The sequence below is a fragment of the Alosa alosa genome, chromosome 3 (genome assembly GCF_017589495.1).
Source record: "Alosa alosa isolate M-15738 ecotype Scorff River chromosome 3, AALO_Geno_1.1, whole genome shotgun sequence".
NCBI lineage: Eukaryota > Metazoa > Chordata > Actinopteri > Clupeiformes > Clupeidae > Alosa > Alosa alosa.
This window is the reverse complement of record NC_063191.1, coordinates 19,374,937-19,398,873: the sequence shown is the minus strand read 5'-3', so window position 1 is coordinate 19,398,873 and position 23,937 is coordinate 19,374,937. Positions and strand designations below refer to the sequence as shown.

The 23,937-nt window shown below is 40.9% G+C and overlaps 1 protein-coding gene across 4 annotated transcripts in view; it reads right to left on the bottom strand.

The window, feature by feature from the left end:
* The window catches only part of LOC125292328 (ephrin type-A receptor 6-like), a 110,460-nt gene that overhangs the window by 81,636 nt on the left and 4,887 nt on the right, over nucleotides 1–23,937 (bottom strand). For all 4 annotated transcript variants that reach the window (XM_048239547.1, XM_048239549.1, XM_048239550.1 and 1 more), the window contains exons 2-3: nucleotides 22,755–22,819; nucleotides 699–1,362 (exon numbers count right to left, since the gene is read on the bottom strand). In XM_048239547.1, coding sequence (XP_048095504.1) covers nucleotides 699–1,362; nucleotides 22,755–22,819 — 729 coding nt within the window. The remainder of the gene's footprint in view (nucleotides 1–698; nucleotides 1,363–22,754; nucleotides 22,820–23,937) is intronic.

Here is a 23,937-nt window from a genome sequence, read left to right as displayed (position 1 = left end):
GTGGGGGCAGGGGGGCGGGGGTCCGCCTTAGAAGAAACCAGGAGCAGATTTACACCGAGATTTCCCTAATGCGACACTCCCATTCCCACTCCTGTCCCATCAAGGGAGAAAAAAAGGCAGCTTCTTCATCTGGGCTTCAAAACAACCTTAAACAGCAAGATCTTCTTCATATTTGATCTCATGTGAATGAGCCTGTGGACTGGCTTTCACAAAAGATGAAATGTCACCACGTTTGCTCTGACAACACAGGAGATTACACTGTGGCAGCGACGGCCAGTGCTGCTCTGTCACCCAACATCTGCCTCTGCACTCTAGCGTGAGACTGCTCCCATCTGAGCCCCACTGATATTTCTGATTCGCAGACTAATATCAGCTTTGGGAGTCATCATCTCAGTGGCCCAGAACAGAGCTGCCTGTCTCTGACATGAGACATACCTCAATACACTCCATGCAGAGGACTCAGATGGCTCGGGGAAGGATTTTGTTTTATACATAAAATGCAGAAATATGACATTTTCCTTCTTCTGTAGCAGACAAACTACACTAAACTTATAGCAATAAAATACAACAGTATCATTGGATCAAATGAACATCGAAAGATCTGTTATGTGTAAATACTCAGACAGTTTTGCCAAACATTACCTAACATTATTGCTATGCCCCAATTCTAAACTCTTTGTCTCTATAAAGGCACTCACCAATGCAGGCTCCATCCAACTCCTCATAGCCCACACTGCACACACAGCGGCCGAGGGGAACGAGCCAGTCGCCATCTGCCCCGCAGTACAGTTTGGGTGGGTCTCGCTCCTCGGCATTTGTCACACATGCGCCACGCACCTCCACAAGCGAGGACGAGTCCACTCTCGGGATGGTGTCTGGGAAGGTGGCTAGGTTCCGGAAGGTGAAAGGACACTTTTTGTAGTAGACCCTGACGGACACCAGAGCGATGCAGGCCCCGATGTCCTGGAAGGCAAGATAGAAGCCTTTCCTGGTGATGGGCCCCACCTCACGCACTTCAGTGTTGAGCTTGAGGATGCGGTCCCCAAGGTCCATCTGTGTGAAGCTCTCATCGGCTGCGATGGTGTCAATCTTAGTGTACTGGCTAGACTTGAACTTGATGCCGTGGGCCTCATCACTCTCCATGTAGAACAAGTTGAAGGTCTCTTTGCAGGTGCCCGAGACCCACGGGATGCTGTTGCAGTCGCGCAGCGTGAAGCGTAGCTCCACGTAGACCTTCTGCGCGGCCTCGCGGAAGATCCAGTTGGAGCGCAGCCAGTTGTTCTGGTTGGGCTCCATCACGTGGCACACCTGGAAGGTGTGTATGGGTCTGTTGTGCTCATCCATCTCAGTAATGGCATCCCACTGAAAATAGAGAAAGAGAGCACAGAGACACAGACAGAGTCAAATAGAAGGACAACTACCAACCAGTGTCAGGATAAACAATCTGCTATAGAAATGAAGTACTATTTTCCAAACAATTAGTCTTTATCCTATTTTGCAGTCACCACCATTTCCTCTTCCTGGTGACATTTCATCCATCCTAATGCCACCCCCAGGTCCTTGACCTCAAGGATGGCAGAATTAAATTATAAACTGCAATGAGACCTGAGACACCCTGTTAACTGGGTGATTTGTCTCTATATTGCTGGAGCAGAAAAAAAAAACTATTGGGGATTTTGGCTGTGGTCAGCCTGTCTGCACCCCATTTAACCTGTAAATGCTGTAAAATGACCCCTGAGGCCTGAAACATAGACAATAAAGAAGGACATTACCTGTTCAGCAAAATACAAGTTGTTTGGCATGTCAATCAAGTTATCAACAGCTAGTCATATTTCTGATTCCAATACATCATAGCTCACTTCTTTCAGTTGAGACTTGTTTCTTTACTACTGATATAAGTTGAACCATTTCTCTTTCCATCACATACTAATACAGTATCATACAAAATACACATTAGATGTAAATCCCATGCTGTATGTATGGTTCTTCTTAAAAGCCATATTTGGAACTCTTTTAACAGTGAACAATGTTTACACCATCAACAAATTGCAATTGAATGTGTCTCTCAAAGAGAATGATGTATCCACCCTCATACCTACATTCAAAGTTTTAACCATGAGATAAACTGCATGTCATAATGTAATTGTTAAGGATATAATTTCGATCTGTAACAACAGAAGAAGTACCTAACCAAACATAAAACAAACATGATTTGGATGGCAGTGGCATCCTAAAAGACATCCAGAGCCCAACTAAAACAGCAGCCCTTTCCAATACTAATTTCCACTCTAATTAATCACCGGGACACCAGAGGGTTTTCATTAGCAGCTCTTCCAACAGCCATAAGCCATAAAACAAACATTACCTGCCTTTAAGAAATGTGCTTGTGATAAGACTACATAATATGGGATGTAAGGCAACATGATTCAGTTCCTGTGTGGATGAGTAGATTTTTTGTTGTTTGTAGCAGGATCAAGACATATATTTTCCTAATTTCATTAGCATATAAAAGACTGGGTGCACTAAACAAACTTCATCCCAGTGCTGCATTCAATGTATATATTTGCATACATTTCAATGTATACATATGATAAAGTGTGACTAATTAAATGGATTTCAAGGGTGGTTTTATTGGACTGGTCACAAATAACCATTCCTACTGCTGCTTAGCTTGGATTATTTGCCAGCAAACTAGCGGATGAATGTGGAGAAGTGTCTGAGTCAGTCCAACTTGTCAAGTTATGCAAAATCCAAAGTTGACAAAAGACCAAGCTACACACCTGCCAAAAAACAGTAATGAACTTGGCCACAACTTCAGAGAATACAAATGGCATATGCTTAATTGTTACGATTATGAGGGGGTCCTTGACAAATGTTCTCCCCCAAAGGGGGTCCTTGGAAGAAAAACATCTGCCTTAAGCAACATTCCTTAGTGTCACACAAAAAATGTGCACATTCCTAGGTAACAGTATGAATAATTTAACTGGTTGCCATGTAATAAAGTTGCATAAAGAAAAAGCAACTAAAAACCTGCCCTCAGAAGAGCCGCTGAATATGTGGCTGACAACCGAAACGGGGAATAGTTCAGGTGAAAAACAGAACATCGCCATAGTAACAAACAAAACATGAAAAAAGAGTTGCCAGCTGACTGGCTCTTAGTTACAAAATCAAAAGCTTTTTTCCACACCCTTACGCACCCACATCCACATAACCATATTGTTTTGTGATATCAGCTGTGCTTTAACAACATGTTGGAATCACTGTGATGGTGTGATGTGTCAGGGGGAGGGAGCAGGCCATATTTGAAAGGCAGGGGGTATCTGTCCAATCCCATCAAAGAGATTTCAGAGCTCTCCAGGTCTCTAAGGCCCTGCTGGAAGGGACAGGATAAATCGGCAAATAGCTAAAGACAGGACACCCACTGATAAAGCAACCTGTGATGGATGAAGCCCAAATCACTGGCTCCACTTTTGATAGGCAGGGGGCTGCACTGTGAGCAGGGCACACCATGGAATTACTGCTGCAAGAGGGAAAACCTGCCTGGGACTGAAGCAGGCTGGTAAAAACACATAGAGAACTAGACAAAAACACAAGGCTTTTGAACTCCAGATGCTGATACAGGCCTGTTCAGTGCCAACATACAATGCATATGGAAAGTATTCACAGCGCTTCACTTTTTTCCACATTTTGTTATGTTTCAGACTCATCTTTAAAATGGATTCATTTTTTTTTTCTTATCAATCTACACACAATAGTCTAACACTCCACAAAACAAACAGGTGTTTTGAGTGTTTTGAAAATTTCTAAAAAATAAAAGACAGAAATATTCCATTTACATAAGTATTCAGACACTTTGTTATGACGCTTGTAATTGAGCTGAGTGATGAGTCATAACAACATCAATAAATAATTGGGGATCAATAAAGTATCTATCTATCCATCCATCCATCCATCCATCTATCTATCTATCTATCTATCTATCTATCTATGTGGAAAAAGTGAAGCGCTGTATTTACATGTTGTTCTCCAGAATGGCTTGCCTCTCTCCATAGTTATTAGTATTATACTTATATAATGGGTAGCTGTGCCCTACTGGTCAGCGCTTCGGACTTGTAACCGGAGGGTTGCCGGTTTGAACCCCGACCAGTAGGAACGGCTGAAGTGCCCTTGAGCAAGGCACCTAACCCCTCACTGTTCCCCGGCCTGTAGCAGGCAGCAGGCATTTGTCACTTCGCACTATGTGTTCACTGTGTGCTGTGTGTTTCACCTCACTATGTGTTCACTGATGTCCCTCACAGGATCAAAAGTGTTTCACTATATGTATAATTGTTTTCAGAAATTGGGATAAATGCAGAGACCAGATGTTACTCTATTACTCTCATTCATCACAAAAACAAGCACATTTATCCTCTATAAACAGTGAAATGTGCACTGTAACTGTCCACCACACACCCTTTCCACATCCACTCTTACAAGCAGGAGGGGACCCTCCATTTGAATGGAAATCGTGCACCAACCCTTACATATAAGTAAACGGGAGCCAGGAATGGAGAAGGATTGATTTTCTTACAGGTGACTCCTTTTCCAAGAGAGCCAATTATTTAAAGCTGACAGCTAAAGGTGAGGGGATTCTATTAAAATTGTACAGCCAGGACTACATAGAGTGGTGCTTTCAACTAATGCAATCACCTGATACTTCTGAAATAGGAAATGGAAATTAAACATTTAGAGATTTTATCTCAACTGAGGGTGGTTGTAAAAGAGAATTTTTATGTGCTATTAAAAGGCTAAATTTCCTGTTCTACTAAATTAGAAACCATTATGGTGCCTTGTAAGAGGATTGGGTGTATCTAATGGAGCAAGTTCGGAATGAAAGGAAATGTCAGCTCTGGATTGTATTTTAATCGAGAAAAAAATCCAAGCACTTGGTGTCTAGCCTTAGTTCAGCCAAAGAGAATAAAACAACACGATTGGAAATGGTCTGAATGACTTTAGGCCAGAAAATAGTTTATTGGATTTGCCTCTTTTAAATAAACAAACAAGAAATGTAATGAAATGTCATTACATGCCATAAATAACAAACTACACGTCATATGCACATGCATTTCTGACAGAAAAAAAAGCTATGCGCTTTGTGGACTAAGAAGTAAATGAGTCTCAAATATGTGCTTCATTCTTTCAATGAATCGTTTGCTGCTGTGAGTGAAGACTGGCTCCCTGGCCTTAAGTCCCCTCTGGTTCAGGATCCTCTCCGAGAGGCTGGGGTCATAACCTCTGCTGCAGTCCCTCAGCCCCAACCCTCAGTCTGACTGGCAGGGGAGATCTGTAACTGAAATCCTGAACAAGTGAATGGTGCCATGCCGCATGGGGTGAATTATTTACTACCCACTGTGAGAGAGAAAAGGCAATGCTACTGGGATTGATCTACCGTCTGATCAAACAACTGAAAAAATCCATACTCATAATGAACGCTCCGTCTGTATTGAGCAAATGTATTGACATACTCTTCAGAGCCATAAACACCATCCTCCAGCTTATTTAAAAGAGTGGAAGCTAAGTACAATGTGGCGCCTTGACTCGCGTGGCCCTGCATACAAATAGGACACAAAGCTGCAGGTTCACAGATAAAAGGCAGACTCAGTCAGAACCTGCCACTTAATACTCCTCAGTATCTTCCCTGAATTTTGCTTACTGGACACAAATATTCATTTGCTATTGCCATTGTGTATTCTGCTACCTGAAGCTGGAGAGGATAGCTGAAATGGAGTGAGGATCCAATGGTGCTTTGGGAGCAGCAGTACAATAACAATGTGAGGGAGAGGAAACTCTCTGAGCACTATGAGACCAGACCCTCCACGATGAGGGACTGATAACAGACAAAGCAAAAAAAATAAAAATATGCTAGAAAAGGAAAGACTTTCTTGACATACACTGTACAGCATTACTTTGTTGCTGCTGGGCGAATGGCTAGCTGGAGCCGTGCTTGAGAAGAGTCACCCACACGTTTTTTGAAGGAGCTTTAAATGTTAGAAAACATCCCCAGCACACTCGCACACAAATCACCTCTTCAAATCAGACCTTACGTAATGCTGAGTGTAGGCACAAAGTTCAAATTAAAAAAGAGTAGTACAGTATGCGCGTATCACAAGCAGATAAACAATGTTCTCCAAGCCAAGTATATGATTATTAAATCAATCAAGATGCACTTCTGCCCAGAGTATAAATGTCAAAGAGAATCACATACCCTCTAATTATTGCTTAGTGACACAATGGTTAAAATGATAAAGAACTAAATTCATACCGATAACAAAATCCTCTTCCATAAGGATACTACATAAATGGCTAAATATGTCAGAAGTGATTGAAATGGAATGGGTCTTTCTCTATTAATGCACCATTCCCAGCACACTGATTTGGCCTCTGCACTGCAGTATTAACAGCTCATCTAAAAACATGACCCAATGTCACTAATTTGCTGAGCTATATATCAGACCTCAGATCTCCTCCAGCCATCAGTCTGTGTGTCTCAAACAGCAGTTCTGTAGACGGTGACCTTGCAGCGGTATTGCAGAGTGGCTCTAGTAGCTGGGTGCCTGGCAGAAGCCAGTGTGTGTGTAGAGCTTTTAACTAATCCCAGTGGCTGGTGCCACATCATGGCTGGCACTTAAAAGCATGCAGAATGCCCCCAGGGCCTCTCCGTCTGGGCCTGGCGGGATCCTATGATCTCAGCAAATGCAACACTTTCAGTTATTTATTTTAGCCTCTGCTATTGTTTGTTGCTCCCCGCCAAGAGACAACAACAAAAAAAAAAGAAAAGTAATTTAAATTCTTGGCCTTAGACCGAAGTTTCAGTGAGTTTATTTTGGAGTTAAAGTGCCCAGTTTTAAAACATGAAATAAAAGTGTGATGGTATGAAACCAAACAAGATTCATTTCTTGATTGCATGCCGTCATGGTGCTTTGGCCAACTTCAACATCCATTTTCACTGTTTACTGTTATAACCGTGCTTAGAAAGGGAAAGACGTGGCTGACAAGCCAACACTAGCATGTTTATCTTGTCCCTTGTGAGACATTTGCTCAATTAACTTCAAAGGAACAATCAACACAGAATCTAATTGATCTATGCCAACAGAAGAACAATGCCTTGCATGTTCCCCCCTGGTCATCGTTCTCTACTGGTTACTGGGGTGGCTGATATTGCCATTTTTTCCTGTCAACAGGAAAGAGATATTTCTATTTCATTTCAACCTTGACAGCAGCAGGGGCCTCTGAGCGACTGATGGAAAAACAAGGGCCCACACGAGGCCGGCAGAGCTGCAGCACAGCAGACGGGACCGCTGGAGGCATCAAGGCAGCCCTGAGCCCTGCCATACAGGGCACACTGGCAGCATGAAATCCCTCTCTGCAGAGGCACACAGGCAGGGCCCGAAAGTCACTGTCACACCAAATAACACAAATGAAAGAATAATGAATTGGAATACTTTGCAGTGCATTTGCTGAAATACATTATCATAAATTCAATAAATTACATTTAAAATAGTAATATAATAGAATTGCTACTGTTAATTACATTTGAATGTTGAATTAGTTGAATGTTGAATTAGTTGAAGTCCTTGAAGAAGAAGAGAGAGAACTTTTTGGGAGCTAAGACGAATGTTTGTGCAGTGATTGAACTCTAAGTGCAATGAGAACAAAGGATGGATGGCTGGATTTTACATATTTTATCTTATCTTACAGACTGCTGCTGTTTTGAGCTCTGAGCTTGAGTCATGAAGAAGTCTTAAAGCTTCTCTGTGCTGAAAAGACAGAAGGGTCCGCTAGCATACTGTTTGATTAATCTCCAATTGACTTAGAGCTGTGTTATTGTTGTAATAAACATCTGCACAATGAAAAACAGAGACAGCAGGCTATAGAATCTCATAAGCACGTTTGGTTATATTACTTTAAAATATTCTGCTTTTCACTCATCTAGGTACTGACCTTTGATATCCACCTCACTACAAAACACATTTATACAAGCCCAATTTAAGTGCTACCTGTCACTTAAGTTTGCTGCCGAGAAAATAATGACTTCAAGCAACTGCTGGCAAGCATATGCTTTGTGGCTGAAATTCCTTTGGCTCGCAAAGGGTGGAAACAATCTGCATATGAAGACAGTCCAGATAGAACACTTAATTTGCACCATGGCTATAGACAGTATGGGAGCTATCTCTGACTATCTCTGGGGTGAGGATGTTCAGACCTAGCATATTTTATCACAGTTTTTATGCAGTGCGACATCTTAACACAGAATTATGAGCCACTACAGGGCCACTTCAGAGCAGCAGATTTCAACAGCCCAGAGATGCCTCTGCAGTGTATCACGCACTGAGTGGCTGATTATATACAAAGTGAAAATAGATGAAAGAGTGTCACTGATTGATTAGATCAAATGTATATTATGTTTGCTGAACATACCAACTCCTGTTCACATTCTTTCAGGTTGATGTCCACAACACTTTCCCATATTCTTTCAATGGTGTTCTAAATTTGCCACACCTCTAGTGCTCTCTGCTCAAGCCAAATAATTTGCTTTGACATTTGATATCAATGCTCCCTCTTCCTTGTCTGATAATGGGATGGGAATGTACACAGGAATCCTGCTTGATTCCTGCCTGTGCAGTGGACTCTTACACGAAAATATGACCAATTATTTTACAGCTGCATGTTGCTCACCTGCCAAGGTTTGCCCCTGAAGAGTTTGCAATATGTGCTGTGCTATGACGTATGCTTTTATCTACCACCATTAGAAAACAAATAAAATAAAACACTGTTTCTGCATTCATAGATTCTTTATCATCATGTTCAGATTATCATTTGATTTATACAAGGATGTGTATGGACCCTTTCAAGAGAGTTCCATTATCAGCATCATAGTTGGCCCCACAAGACTTCCTTTTTAACATTCCATATGTTATCTTAAAGGTGCGATTTTATTCGAACGTTCTTTCAAAACACTGGTGAACGTTCTCAAGACTACCAAAAGCGAGCCTCTTCTGGGTTGCCAGATGTAATTAAGACTTAGCTAACGTTAGTTGACCTGCAGCTGCTTTAACGGACCCCTTTCAAGTGAAAACAAAAATACCTCTCTAACCAACGTAACATATGTTCCAGATGGATTATACCTGTTGTGGAGAAATATGGCCAGCTCTGTGTCAGACTTGATATTCTTAGTTTGGCGAAGGCGTCACCATCTCAGGAAGCTCCTCCATGTCCACTTAATTTGTTTCTTGTTTAAATTTTGGAAACATTCCATATGTTAGTTCTTAATTTGCAAATGGGAGGAAGTAGCCCATTATTACGCTATTCTAGAATGAATCGTTCAAAACATACACGAAAATTCCAAGACATTCCGCCCGTAACTCATTTTTTTTCATGGGTTTTACGGGGTTTTTTATTGTCAAATAAGCCATTACTTCAATTCATCGTGTTTCCTATGACAACATATGGTGATCATTTTGGAATGGTTACAGTTTATTTTCCATTATTTCCACATACTGGACCTTTAATGCAGAGGAAGTAGATTGGGGCCCAAATAGAACCTTCAAGCATTGTTTTTGTTTTTATTGATGAAAGGGTCTATAAGGGATGGATGTACACAGGCTTTTCTGCTGCTTCTTATTCTGCAGCATCTCAAGAGAAAGTGCATTCTGCTGACGTTCAGTCTTTTCTGGTTTACTCTTTTACCTGTGTCCAATTTGTCCAAAACTTCTAAATCTCTGTCATTCTTGTCATAGAAAATGGAACAAAAAGAACACAACTGAGTTACGCCTGTATTACTGTGGATATGTCAATAACAAAAGACACGATTAAGCATGGGATGAAGAATGTTCCACAATTACGTCAAATAGCGTGGGAGAAGAGCACAGATAATCAAGGTCTTTGTACTTCAAACCCATAGCCGATCGCCATTGCACCCCATCTAAACAAAGCATTTTAAACATTGAAATAGGTTTGAGATGATTATGACCTTCATGTGTGTGTGTGTGTGTGTGTGTGTGTCCTTTTGAAGTAATGTTATATTAAATTCATGATAAAGTCCACTATCATCAACCACTCTAGAACAGTTCTACATCTACATAGGAATGAATCCCAAAAGCATTAGAGAAGACCAATAAGCCTTTCAGTAGGATAGGGTGTTTTCCACAGCCTCCAGCTGTAGAGTGATGACTTGAATAAGAAGACAGTCCTGGGCTGCTGTGTATGCTGTCTCCAACTCAACTGTTTACTGCCTTTAGAGGTGCACAATTCAGAGTCAATACATTCCCTGGAGGATGGTGCTTGGTATGCTGAACATGGCAAAGCTTTCTTTCTCAGGGCCCTTCAGATATGCGCCACAAAGACAACAGAGCCAGGACACTGACCCCTGGCACACACGCTCAAACAAACATTTAGCCCAGTAGAATAGCCAATGGGTAGTTTTAAGTTCATAAAAGTATATGTAGTAATGTCTTAAGGAAAACCTATGTATGGGTCCATGAGTACTGTTCCATGCAATGTATACATTTTTAGACCAAACTGAGTAAATTAATTACTTGATGTTTCAAAAGGGAGTGGTCTCAGAGATGACCAAATATTAACTATTGCTTCAAAGTAGATTGCTGTTAAAAGGCTTTCTGTCTTCTGACAAAATCTCATACCTTTTGTTGGTCTACCAAAAACATTCTTGTTGTTGATGACATCCACTATTCATTTGGTAGCAACCGGTAAAGAATATTAATGTCAAGATGTGATTCCATCTCGACCCCTTTATCGATAGCAGCAACTGGACATCATGACTGAGTGAAATCCAAAGACCTGATGCTCATCTCATCTCTGAATTCATCACGGAGGATAAAGAGCCACCGGGGCCGTCCCAAACGCCCATCCATCATCACCTCCACACAGAATGAGCACCTACTGGCTGCACAGCAGAGCCTGGACCACGCCACATCATGAATACTAGGAGGAACAATAAAAGCAGCCCACAGCCTGTGGTATGGTCTTTCATCCCAGCTTTAAAAGGCCATGTAATTCACATAGTCAACAGCAGAATACTGCAGAATGCTGAATGCTACTCTGGACCCTATGAAGGATGGCATTAGAATAGATTGATTAGGCAAAGAATATGGTATACGAACAAACTATGGCTTAGAGCAAAGTCCATTGAATGGCCAAAGATGGCATATTCACAATATATTCACATTATTAACAGGGGATAACAAGATTTTGCCAACATTTTGACAAATCACTTAAGGGGTGCAGACTTCACATTCCTAAATGCATGTTTATATGACTACCATGTCTCCCTTCAACAAAATATATAAGAGTGATCAACTGTCATGACAGGCTCAGTCATATTATCACTTACATATTACTAACTTCAGGATGCATTTTGCTAACATGCGGTTAGTTGAATTCATTGATGTCTCAGTGATTACTCAAAACTATTAGTATTGTAAACTTTAGACCAAAAGTAGGACCCATTGTTTTGCAACATTTTAAACTGTCTGCATTTTGCATTATTGTGTGTCAATTCACGGGGACAACACACAAACATGGCACAGAATTAGTAGTAAAATGAAGTCAAACACTTTGTCCTCAGGTTAGTCTAATAACAATGTTTATAATGTTGCCACTGCTTTCTCAAGCATTTTGACATTCATCTGTTCCAAATTAAGAACAATCAAATGTTTTGAAAAGAGAAATATTGGAGCACTGATGCCAAAATGCCACCTCCTACTGTGCACAATGAGAGCCTGAGACACAGTAATGTGCTCACTGAAGAGAGAGTAAGATTAACTGTGTCTTGCATGCTGCTCCATGACATTTATAAAGAAATAGCTTGCTTGACTGACAAATAACTTTGCCATTTGAAGACCAATACCTTCCAACAATAGAAAAATGGTACTTCTAATTCACATAATGGAGTCAGTGTGAGCTTTTTGGTAACTCTGAGTTACAATTAGAATCATAAGAACAGCAAAATATTTAAATGCCATGTGTAGATAGCAAGGGTGGTAAATTACGAAATACATTAAGATATATATTCTCCTTGTCAAACATTGCCCTGTTTCACTCTGGTATTGAAATATTACAATTTATTGCAACTGACAAACAGAACAAAGAATAATGTACATATGGGATATAAACGATGAAATCCCGTTTGAGTTTTCACTTGTCTCTCATCAACTCCCCCTGTCTTAAAACAGACCTTTCCATTTGTAAAGCCTGTCATGAAAACCAAAAAAAAAGCCATCCAACCCTTCCTCCTCGACCAAGTAAATCTCTGCATGGGAAATGTCTAAGAGAGGTTGCTGCTTTACATATCTATTTTCTGCTGGAGGGGCAGGCGGTCTGGAATGTCAATGTGTGGTGCAGCCAGGTCTAACTGATCTGTGTTCTGAGGGAAAGACAGGCAGACCAGTGGTGGGACCAGCAGAGCAGGTCGGCACAGCACAGATTAACAGCTATGTTATCCTTAAGTGAATCAACCTGCAATGTGACAATGTATCATATACAACACTATCTCCAATTTAATATTGTACAGTAACATATGAAAGGAAACTTCACAGACATGTCTGGTGCTGAAAAACATTCAATTTAAAACGACTGGTTTGTGGATTGGAGCATATTGCATTGGGAGAGAGGCACTATGCACAGTATCAATCCTTTAGTGCTGTCATGCTGCTGGTACTGAGTTGATTTCTCTGTTTCCAATGTGGGATCTGGCGCGCACTTTAGTCTGAGACTGTCTGCCACCCGTGTGTCTGTCCTGCCCCAAGGGGACCTCTGTCTCTGAATAACAGCTCCTGACATCCTTGAATGAAATCAATTTAACCGCAGTCTGTATTGGTTAAACTGTGATTACTGGAAATGAATGTCGAAAGAACAGAATGACCTGTCTCAAGACCAGAGTGATCAATTAACTGAGAGGTTGAAGTAAACCAAAACGTATTAGAGACCAGCCAATAAATAAATACATACATTCTTCTAAAAATACTCTCAATCTTTACCATCGTCCCTTACATGTTGTGTTTTGATCCAAGAATCTTAACGGATACCGCACAAACAACATTAACTAAAGCAATATAGGATGGATCTGTCTTCATTTACCATCTCCCCTCCTATCTCAAGCCCAAAAGTTTTTGGAACACTGTTGAATACAAAATCAAATAACCGAGGCACTTGTTGGTTCACAATTGCTCATTTGGTGCCAATGTTTCCTTCACATGTGAAACAGCCATCTTATATTTTCTATAATTGTTTTCATGTTTGAAACCAAAGGGTGGCTAGGTCACAGATTCAGGTTAGATTTGCACCCAAGACAGGTGAATGGGATCCTGAACCTGTGACCTAGCGCAGTACCTTCCGGCATGCAACACTTTACAGGAAACAGCGTAACAGGAACATCATTTTGCAATGATGACTAACCCTTTTTTGAATTGCAGTGACACCTTGAAGGTCATGGAAGCTATTTTGGCTGACCTGCACCAAATTGCTTTCTTGTGCATTGGCTCATGATGAACAGCACAGTGATTATATAGGCTTTATGAAACACAGGGTTGTGAGAGCATCTGGTGAAAACATTCAAGTATTCAAAAAAGGTCCACTACCCTGACATTAGCCCACGATCGGGTTGAATTAACATTGCATGGGACATGTGAGATGGATGATGTAAATCATTCACATACCACTGATCAAACCTCCCTTCAAGATTCAGGGACAGAGTCAAGACTGTACAAAGGTCAATATTTCAAGAGGAAAATTAAGTGCAGGAAAGGAGAAGAATATTAATCAACCTTATGAGAGAAATAGCATCGAATCTAAAAAAAAAACACAACATCTCTAGCTCGCTTAATAACATCCACTGGAGAATATCAGACTGCCAGTTCAAAGACAAGGCCTGATTGTGAGTTCAATAGTTCAACAGCTGAAAAGTCCATTTAAATAATTAACTATTTAATTAACAAATGGCATGAGATAATAAGCACTTATCAATGGCAAAAACACGGGCCTATCACTTGGATTTTGCTAGCACAAACAAAAAGCTATTTCAGTAAATAGTGCACCTGAAGGTTTTTATACATGTACAGCCAGCACACGAACAACACGACCTGTAGTGAGATTTCAGGACCTTCTCTGTTCCATTCTTGATTCCGTGCCTTCATTACAGAACCATCATCTCCACAGGAGCAAAGCAACGCTTCCCAACAAGACAGCTGCCTTGCCTCAGCAGCCTGATTACCGTCTGCAGTGGACAAATAGGGAGCATCCCAAACTCCTCACTCCTGGCAATGCATTTAAATCAGGAGGCTCCACTCTCCGAGTGTCAGCTCAGCCCCTGACACTGTCACACGGCACAGGACATTAAAACGCATGGCTCATTACTGCACAGTGTAGCCCAGCTGTGCCAGTGCTGGAGGAGCCGGAGGCGCGGAGACAGAGAGGGCTTCCTCTGCTCTTTTCCCTGCCTCAGTGAGGCGTCCTGCAGCCTCTGATAGAGGCCTGCCGTCAGCACCTGGAGCAAGGATTTCTCTGCGCTGTCTTGTTGCATACCTGTTCCCAGCACTTATACTGACACACAGGTATACTCTAACTCAAGTCACTAATTACTCTGATGGCATCAATTTAATGGTGTTAGAGTGCATTAAGAATTGCCCTCTGTGTATCTTTGATGGGCAACGAGCCAATTAAGCTGCTCCCAGTGCTGCTTAAGCCTTGTAATGACAGAGGTCACAGGAAACGACGCACGCACAAGATTGTTTTTTTTTTTTTTACTTGATAAGCTCCCCAGCACCTCCACTCAGTCTGCTGTCACCACCAATTACATGACAGCACACTGGGCACTAGAAAACTCATCTTTCCAGGCACTGTATTAAGATCTTGGTGGACCGTTGATTGGAGATAAGCTGAGGGTAGCCTAATTACATTTAATTAAATGTTGTAAGAGAGATTAAAGGCTGGATGTGTGAAGAGTTTGTTGATATTATTTGACTGAAAATTACAGCTACCTTGTCTGCTGCATATATTTCCTGTTCATACAAAGCCAAGGCCTTTAATGACTCATTTACAATGATACTGTTTATATACAATTCAATTAATGCACACTAAATTTCAGGTAAAATGCCCCTCATGTTAAACATTACATTTGTGGCAAGTTTTTCTTTCTGAATGGATTAGGTCATGAAATACTAGATCATAACACTTTTAAACAAGCAAGCACAGACAGCTTTTTTACAAACAGCGATACACCATTTACATAGTGCAGTTCAGCAAGCTTCAGCTGGTGGCATTGTTACATAACATGATGCACTTAGGGCAGCCATCCTGAAGTGCATGCCCAAATATAAAACAGGAAAAAAGTCAAGCAATGGTCTCAGCAAACAACAACTATCTTCCTCCGAATTGAATCAGCTTACATTAGAAATCCACTGTAAAAGTGTTTAGCAAAAACAAAAGAAAACATTATGCCTTTAATCCCGAAAAGCTGCTTTATGCAATTTAATAAATAAATAGTCCTGTATCTCCCACTCTAGGGAAATGATTCATGCATATTTCAACAGTGTCTGCCTTTGCTGAGAAAAGCTTATTGTGACTCCATCCAGACACCAACTCAGACATAGTTACTCACAGCAAAACCTAACAAAAACATTTTGAGATATTGCTTTTATTCACTGGATAAAATCGCTGGCAGACAATAACCTTTTCTTTCAATATATACAGATCTATGACACAGATTAAATCTAATTGCTAGTTCAATATCAGCTGGCAAAACAACATTATACAATGACTTAGTTATTCTCATGATCCTGCAGAAGGGATCAAAAACAATATAAAAATGTCAAGAACAAGTCAATATTAATGCTGAACAAAGAGCATAACATGTCAAACATCTAGAGGTTTGTGTTGTTACTGTATATGCTAAATACATTCATGGCTGCATAAAGCAACTGAGACTCGCCACCAACAAAAAAAGTATTTTAATGGCTTAAACAGAATGCAAACACATTTTTGCACAGTTTGCGAAAGATTCTAGGGATGTAACCTTTCATTAGGAAACACATTACAGTGATGGGAGAGTTGAAGCGCAATTAATTAATTGACAGAGGCTGTCTCACACAGAGCCTTTGCCTAATTTTCACTTTAATTAAAAAATATTCCCAGGTAGCCATGATAATCACCCCTTCAGCAATGAATAACCACATTTTAGGCTCAGACCTTACGTGCCTCAAATGATTATTTACTTGTGATGGGGCAACCCAATTGGATCCACTATAGTGAAGACACAGCAATCCAGTGAAACCTCTTTAGACAGGGTAATAGTATACAACTTAAATTAAAACAACATGAGGCGTTTGGTATCCTAAAGGGCAGCCCTAAATTCCACATTGATCTCCAAGGACTTCCTGGAGATGCCAGTAGGGATGGGTGATATTAACAAATCAAATCATCATTTCAAACTATTACCTTGATTAACTTGAATGAGCAATTATCTATTTTATACAATTTGTACACTGCCTTGACAGGTACTGTGGTTAAAAAATTATGGACACTGCATTTCAAGCAAAAGCTGCTCGGGTTCAGGCTTGTTGGCTCAGTGTGTCAGCTTTTGTCATTCATGCCACCAACTTAGCTTTGAGTGAACTTAGACTAACTTTAGTTTTACAAGGTGAAAGCATGCCATTTTTAAGGGAACAGTACATGAACACACATATTGGAGAAAGTATTAACCGATTAATTGACATGAGCAAGATTAAGTTGGTGGATCTAAATGTCAGTTTCAATACATTTTTGGTTAATTAAGCTCAAGAGGCCTGTACTGTATATCTTTAGCAAACTAATAAACCTGTCTAGTTGCAGTGCATACCTGAAATGTACAAGAATTCACCTTCTTGCATGTATGACTCCATACTGTAGGAATGAATTCAGACTAAATTAATCCAGTATGACTCCTATTTTGCATAATGGCACCATGCACTGTTAACACAATATGCAGTAATAATCACTATCAGCCTGTATAGAAACTAATTGTAATTCAATGACAGTTAAGTACTGTTAAGTAGAGGTATAGTTTCAATTAGTGGATTTTAGTAATGAACTTCCACTTGTGTGAACTTTAATGAAAGATCCTGAAACTAAAAGGAAATCCCTACAGCCAGGTTTTGGAGCAATTGGTGGTTCATGAGGCATATTATATGGGTCTAAGAAAACTTAGGGGTAGTGGGCTCCTGTAAATGTAGGCCTACTGCAGAAATATTGACAGATGCAGAAATATTACAGATGTGAAATTAACATCTGCCTCTCAAATAAACACAAAACATAATTGGGGGCCAAGCAGCGAAGCTCATAGAACCGTATGGTAAAAAGTTGGGAAATTTGGCACACTGATTGGGGACGGTCCCATGATTCATGTCACCAAGTTTCATGTCGGCAACTTGAACCCTCTAGCGCCACCAACAGGCCAAAGTTGGACGTGCGTTCATGCACGTAACTTTTGACCTGTTGGTCCGATTTTCAAGTCAGGTATTGTTGGAATCCTTGGACCAAGCCGAGGAGTTCAGCGCATTTTGCCATGACGTCATTTTCCGGCATTTTGGATTTCATCAAAACACTTAAAATGTATCAGGGGTCACATACTTTCTCTGATTCCCACCAAATTTGACACAGATCATCTTCAGACCAAGCCTCACAAAAGTTATCACTTTTTGTCTTGAAGATATTACCGTTAAGCCCGTAAAAGCCAATCAAAATTTGCCTTGAAGCCGCCAAACAGGAAGTGAGCTCATATCTCAGCAACCCTTGCATGTATCAAAACCAAACTTGGTACATTGACTCATGACCCCATCAGGAGGACCCTCAAGAAATGTGGTGACCTTTGACCTCTAGGGGGCGCTGTAATTCAACATGCCTTTTGGCCTGTAGCTGCTGCTGTGCTTAGAATTAAATCGTACTAGTGGTGTCTGGTAATACTGTGAAAGGTCCTTGGCAACTTGTCGCATCAATATAATTTATTCGGCCGCCATATTTGATTTGATCAAAAACACCAACAATTTCGCACAGGTCACAAATTTCATCTGATCTTCACCAAAATTGGCACAGACCATCTTCAGACCATGTCTTGTCACTTCATTTATTTCTGTAACAATTGATAGAAGCGTTCGCCCGTCACATCCAATCGAAATTTGTGGCGAAGCCGCCAAATAGGAAGTGAGCTCATATCTCAGCAATCGTTGCATGTATCAAAACCAACTTGGTACATAGACTCATGACCCCATCAGGTGAATGCCGAAGAAATTTTGTGACCTTTGACCTCTAGGGTCACTGCAATTAGCAAAAATGCATTTTGCCTTGTAACTTTTGACGTGCTAGACGTGAAACTTGCTTTGACAGCTGATTGCAGCATTGAGCTAACAGCATTTTGTTGCCATGGTTACTCCGGCCTATCTGCTTGGCCCCCTCATTGCTGCTTGCAGCTATATTTTTATCATGTATTTTGTCAAAAAAAGTCAATAAAACTATACACTGATTTTGGGAGTAGTTACTTGTTACAGAGGACAAAACGTGATTATACATTATTGCTAAAATAATACATTTCACAATTTCTGTATTTGTCTGTACTGATAGAAATGAGACTTTTGCCATGGCTCTGGAGGAATGTGTGGACCATGAGGAGCAAAAGGGTATTGGATTAGAATCATGGATTTTACCTTTACCATAATCTCCTACCTATTAACTGAGGGTTATACATAGATTTAGCTAAATATCTTCAGATGTGCGGTTAATACACAGGTGCAGGCTATACATGGGGAAGTATTTATTTTCTTTATTCCTCTTTATGATTAAAGCACAATCTAACAGTGGTAGGCTACTGAAAACTGTTTGATATTAAATCTGTTCATTTATGCAATAGCTTAGGGTGCACCGATGACACATGTAGCCTACAGAAAACACTTAATTCTGAATTGATGTGCTATGCTGACTTATTAAATGTATGCCAACAATGGTTTATTAAAACAACATCACTGTAATTTATTTTGTCAGTCATCATGTTCATTTCCGCGATATCTGGTCGGATGAGGACGGAGTGTTTCACAAAGCCTCGCTTTGCCCATCCCCGTCAAAAATGTTGGTTGAGTGGCGGTGGAGTCATCAGATGCATCGTCTTTATTGTATTTATGTATTATAATATGTATTTATCTCTGTGACATTGTGATCAATGCCTCGCTAACCTCCGGCACATTTCCAACAGCGTTCAAAATGGCCCGGGTAACACCTTTACTTAAGAAAGCTTCTCTCAACCCTGCTCAAGTAGATAGATAGATAGATAGATAGATAGATAGATAGATAGATAGATAGATAGATAGATAGATACTTTATTGATCCTCAAGGGGAAATTCAAGGGTCTCAGTAGCATACAGACATAACACAACATGCACTTACAACAGAAATGGTAAACATTAGTATAGTATAAACATATAACTAAACTCCACTGTACAATAAAGACAGTAGAAGATAAGAAACTAACAAAACTAAATGCTAAATACACTATATAAGTTAAATTAAGAAAGTCCAATGTGCTTGAGGGTGATCAAGCATAAGACGCTTGTAGTGACAGGGCCAGGACTGGTGAGGTGCTAAAGGGTCGAGAACTACCGCCCTGTCTCACTCTTGCCTTTCCTATCCAAATGCATTGAACGAGCAGTCTCTAAACAGGTCTCTGACTTCCTTTCACAGAACAACCTTCTGGATCCAAATCAGTCTGGGTTCAAAAGTGGCCACTCTACCGAAACGGCTCTGCTGTCTTTAACAGAAGCCTTAAAAGAAGCCAGGGCGACCGCTCGGTCATCAGTACTCATTCTGCTTGACTTATCGGCTGCCTTTAACACGGTTAATCACCTCATCCTTCTCTCTATACTCGCTAACATGGGAATCTCCGGTTCTGCTCTCTCCTGGTTCTCCGGATCTCGGATTGCCTCTCAGACATAGCTACATGGATGAAGGCACACCACCTCCAGCTGAACCTCTCAAAGACTGAACTGCTGGTCCTCCCAGCTAAACCTACCATACACCACGACATCAACATCAAATTTGACTCCCTGTCTGTTTCACCTACCAGGACTGAAAGAAATCTAGGTGTTGTTCTCGACAACCAACTAAACTTCTCAGATCATGTTGCCTCAGTCGCCCGGTCATGCCGTTTCGCACTGTACAACATACGGAAAATCAGGACTTACTTGACTCAAGATGCTACCCAACTTCTGGTTCAGGCAATAGTCATCTCGACTCGACTACTGCAACACCCTCCTGACAGGTCTCCCAGCCTGCGCGAGTGAAACCCCTTCAGATGATCCAGAGCGGCGGCATGGTCTACAACCAACCCAAAGGGCACATGTTACCCCGCTGCTCATCCAGCTTCACTGGCTACCTATGGTGGCCCGCATCAAATTCAAGGCTCTAACCCTTGCTTACAAAGTAGTCTCCGGTTCTGCTCCCACCTACTTGAATGCCCTCATACAGACATCACGCTACCTCCAGACGCTGCGCTCCTCAGGACGAGCGGCGGCTAGCTCTACCACCCGGTACACTCAGGCCAATCAAACTTTTTTCTCATCTGTTGTTCCTCGTTGGTGAAACACACTGCCAGTTCCTACAAGGGCAGGGACATCCCTCTCCATTTTCAAAAAACTCCTGAAGACCCAGCTCTTTAGAGAACATCTCCTCTCATAGCACCACTTACAACAAGTCTTGCTGATCCTAGCACTCACCAGCTGTCTTAAACTGACACGTAACTGTTAAAAACAGCACTCACTGATGCACTTATTCTTACTGTAATCCACCGTTTTTTAAATTGTCCTAAAATTGTTGAGAATTGCTTTAAAACTTAAACTGTTTACCATGTTGTAAGTCGCTTTGGCTAAAAAAGCGTCAGCCAAATGTAATGTAATGTAATGTAATGTAATGTAATCTCTCGTCCTTTGCAGTACTCATGTAGTGCGTACCATCTCACCAGCAAAGAACTGTCACTCATCATCAACCAATCACCATGGTTACTGCAACTGAGAAAAGTTCAACTCAAAGCGGAAAAGCACCGACGTCATTCACGTTTTTATGAAAACAGGGTGCACCTCGCGTTTTAAAAGCGTCAAAGTGCGTCCTGTCTGATCACACCTTTACCGCCCTGATGGCCTGCACACTAATCAGGTTGTATGTATATTTTTCAGGCTTTTAGGTCGTTTTCTTGGAGGCTGCTTATTGTCTCTGCTCATCCATCTTGATAAACTGAAAATGACTGGGGCATGGATGGATGCAGGACACTCAAGCCAGAGGGACCAAAGAAGCAAAACTAAGGACCACTGGTTTATGTGATAACATCAAAGATACACAAGTCACCAAGGTAGGAAGAAGGTAGTGACAACAGCATCTGGTTAAGGCCTCAGTACATCCTGTTGTGTGCTTCTGCTTTCAATATGTGTTACTGAGGCACCAAGAGTGAGGAAAGATAACAATTATGTATTCACTTGTAGCAAGAGCAGACTTTTTGAAGTGGGTCACATGGTGGGCAGAAATTTTGTAGTCATAGAAGACAAACTTCCAGCTGCTGTGAACCAATATCTTATTTGAGCCTACGGACTTGGTGGCTCAGATTTTCACTTATCCTTTGCTACTTGGGATGTAAAGCCATTTTACCTCACAAAGATCTCCCTCCCTTTCCTGCCCTTTCTCACCTCTCCCATGTTAAATATTCATGGCCAATCCAATTTTCTGGGTAGGCCAAGAGAAGTCTTGACAGCTTAATCATGAAGTCAAGGCTGCAGCCAACCCTTTCCTCTTGGCTGCTGTCAGACTGACCTACATGATGTAATAGTCTTGCTTTTGACACAAATGTAGAGGGAAATACTCTATTCAAGAGCAATAATGAATATAACTGCAAGTGATGAAGGATCATGACACAAACACCTGTGGACAAAAGCACCCGCTAGGCTCTAAGGACTTGACCCTTGACCTTGAAGAAACATTGTGGTAGAGGAGTGATTACAACTTAAATAAAAATCATTACAGTGTTGGGGAGAGAGGAGACACCATTTTGACAGTTCAAATGCAACCCATCACAAGCTGGAGGGTGTAATATTCCTTGTGAAGACAAATATTTCAGGTTTATAATCCCATATCCTTTTCTAGTTTATAATACCATAGTGCTGGTCTAATAATACACCCACCCACTGCCAGATATGGGGACAAAAAAAAAGTTCTCAACTAATTAATGTCATTAGCTCCCTATTTTATTCTCCAGTGGCTGATGTGACATCCGGTGATGATGAATTGCTAAGAAAGTAATTTATTGGTTTTGAGAGCAAAACAATGAAAGTGCCTGTTATTATAACATCTTTCATCATAATGTATCCTTAGAAGAAAATGTTACTGTACTGTATATACTTACAGTAGTGTAACCAGAGGATAATAACATACAGTAGAGAGTAATCATTCAAGGCAGTTTACAGATGTGAAGAGCAGGAGCTAGGACATTGCTCAACAAAGTTAATAATTTCTTGTGAAATCTCATTTATCTTAACTTCCTAGATAACTGTAAGATTCTTGTCTATGGGTGACCATGGAAATGATTATTACCATGGTTAGCAGAGTGAGCTTCTAACCAACCAGTTATCAACCCAGAGCTATTTTAAGGCACAGCCTACACATATCCACACATTGGTTAGGGCATAGTTTGTACTTACCCCATTAATGGGATACATTTTCCAACCCAATTCTCCAAGTACAGAGGTGGTGTCTAACAGCACAACTGCAAAGAAGCCAAAGGAAGGAGTTAATGCAACATTTCTGAGCCATATTATTGAAATGCAATTCCATGTAAAACTATTTACACAGCATTTTAGAGAAATTGATCAACAGCATAACAATTCAACTTTAAATTTAACTGTAAATAAGAACCTGCAACAAAATTTCATGAATTTATATATATATATATATGAGTTAATGTGTGTCTTGTAAAGCAATTGATTGATTAATGAATGAATCACCTTGATGCAGTCATAACTGAAAATAGTCAAACCAGCAAGTACATTAGAAGATTATGCCATCAGATATCAAGATGACAAGTGACTTGATCAAAATGCCTGACAAAAATGGTGTTCAGTGAATTAAATTATTTTTTATTCTTCACTATTTGAGGACCACATTCTTCACATTGTGGCTGCATGCATCAAGGGCCTGCAGTTTGTCTGGTTGCGTTGCTGCTTGAGACATAGCCACAGCAATGAAGAGGAATGGCTGCAGAATTTGCTGGTACTTGTTGGTATTTGTGGGTGCCCATGTAAAGGGCTCATTTTGTTTGGTTATGTAACTGATCAGATCATAAATGACCACAGCAACAAAAAGGATTGGCTGCAACATTTATTGGTATTATTGGTTGCCCGTATCAAGGGCTTGCAGTTTGTCTGGTTGTATTGCTGATCAGATCACGGCCACAGCAACGAAGACGAATGACAGTATTACCGCATTGCATCGCACATTGCGTGTCATACAAATTAGAGGCGAAAGAATACAAATGGAAGTTTGAGATTTGAGCTCAACTTGAAACATCATCAACATCCAATGTGTCCCTGCTTCTTTGTGATCATGGCCTGAAGTTGTTGAGGCATGCACTGTACTATTCTAGAATGGTGGGCTCAACCTTGTTCTAAAATCAGCCGTCATGGTGGAGGACTAGTACTGCTTGTATCCGAACTGTTCAGGATCCCCCAGGAGTTTTCAATTGGGATGATGAAGCTGGAAAGGAACCAGACGGGGGACGGTTCCAATAAACAGGATGCCCAAACTCTTCAGTAAACTGCTAAATCCACACAGAACTAGCAACATCCTGTCCTCCACGAGACTGTCCTATCACAATCTTCTTTTGTG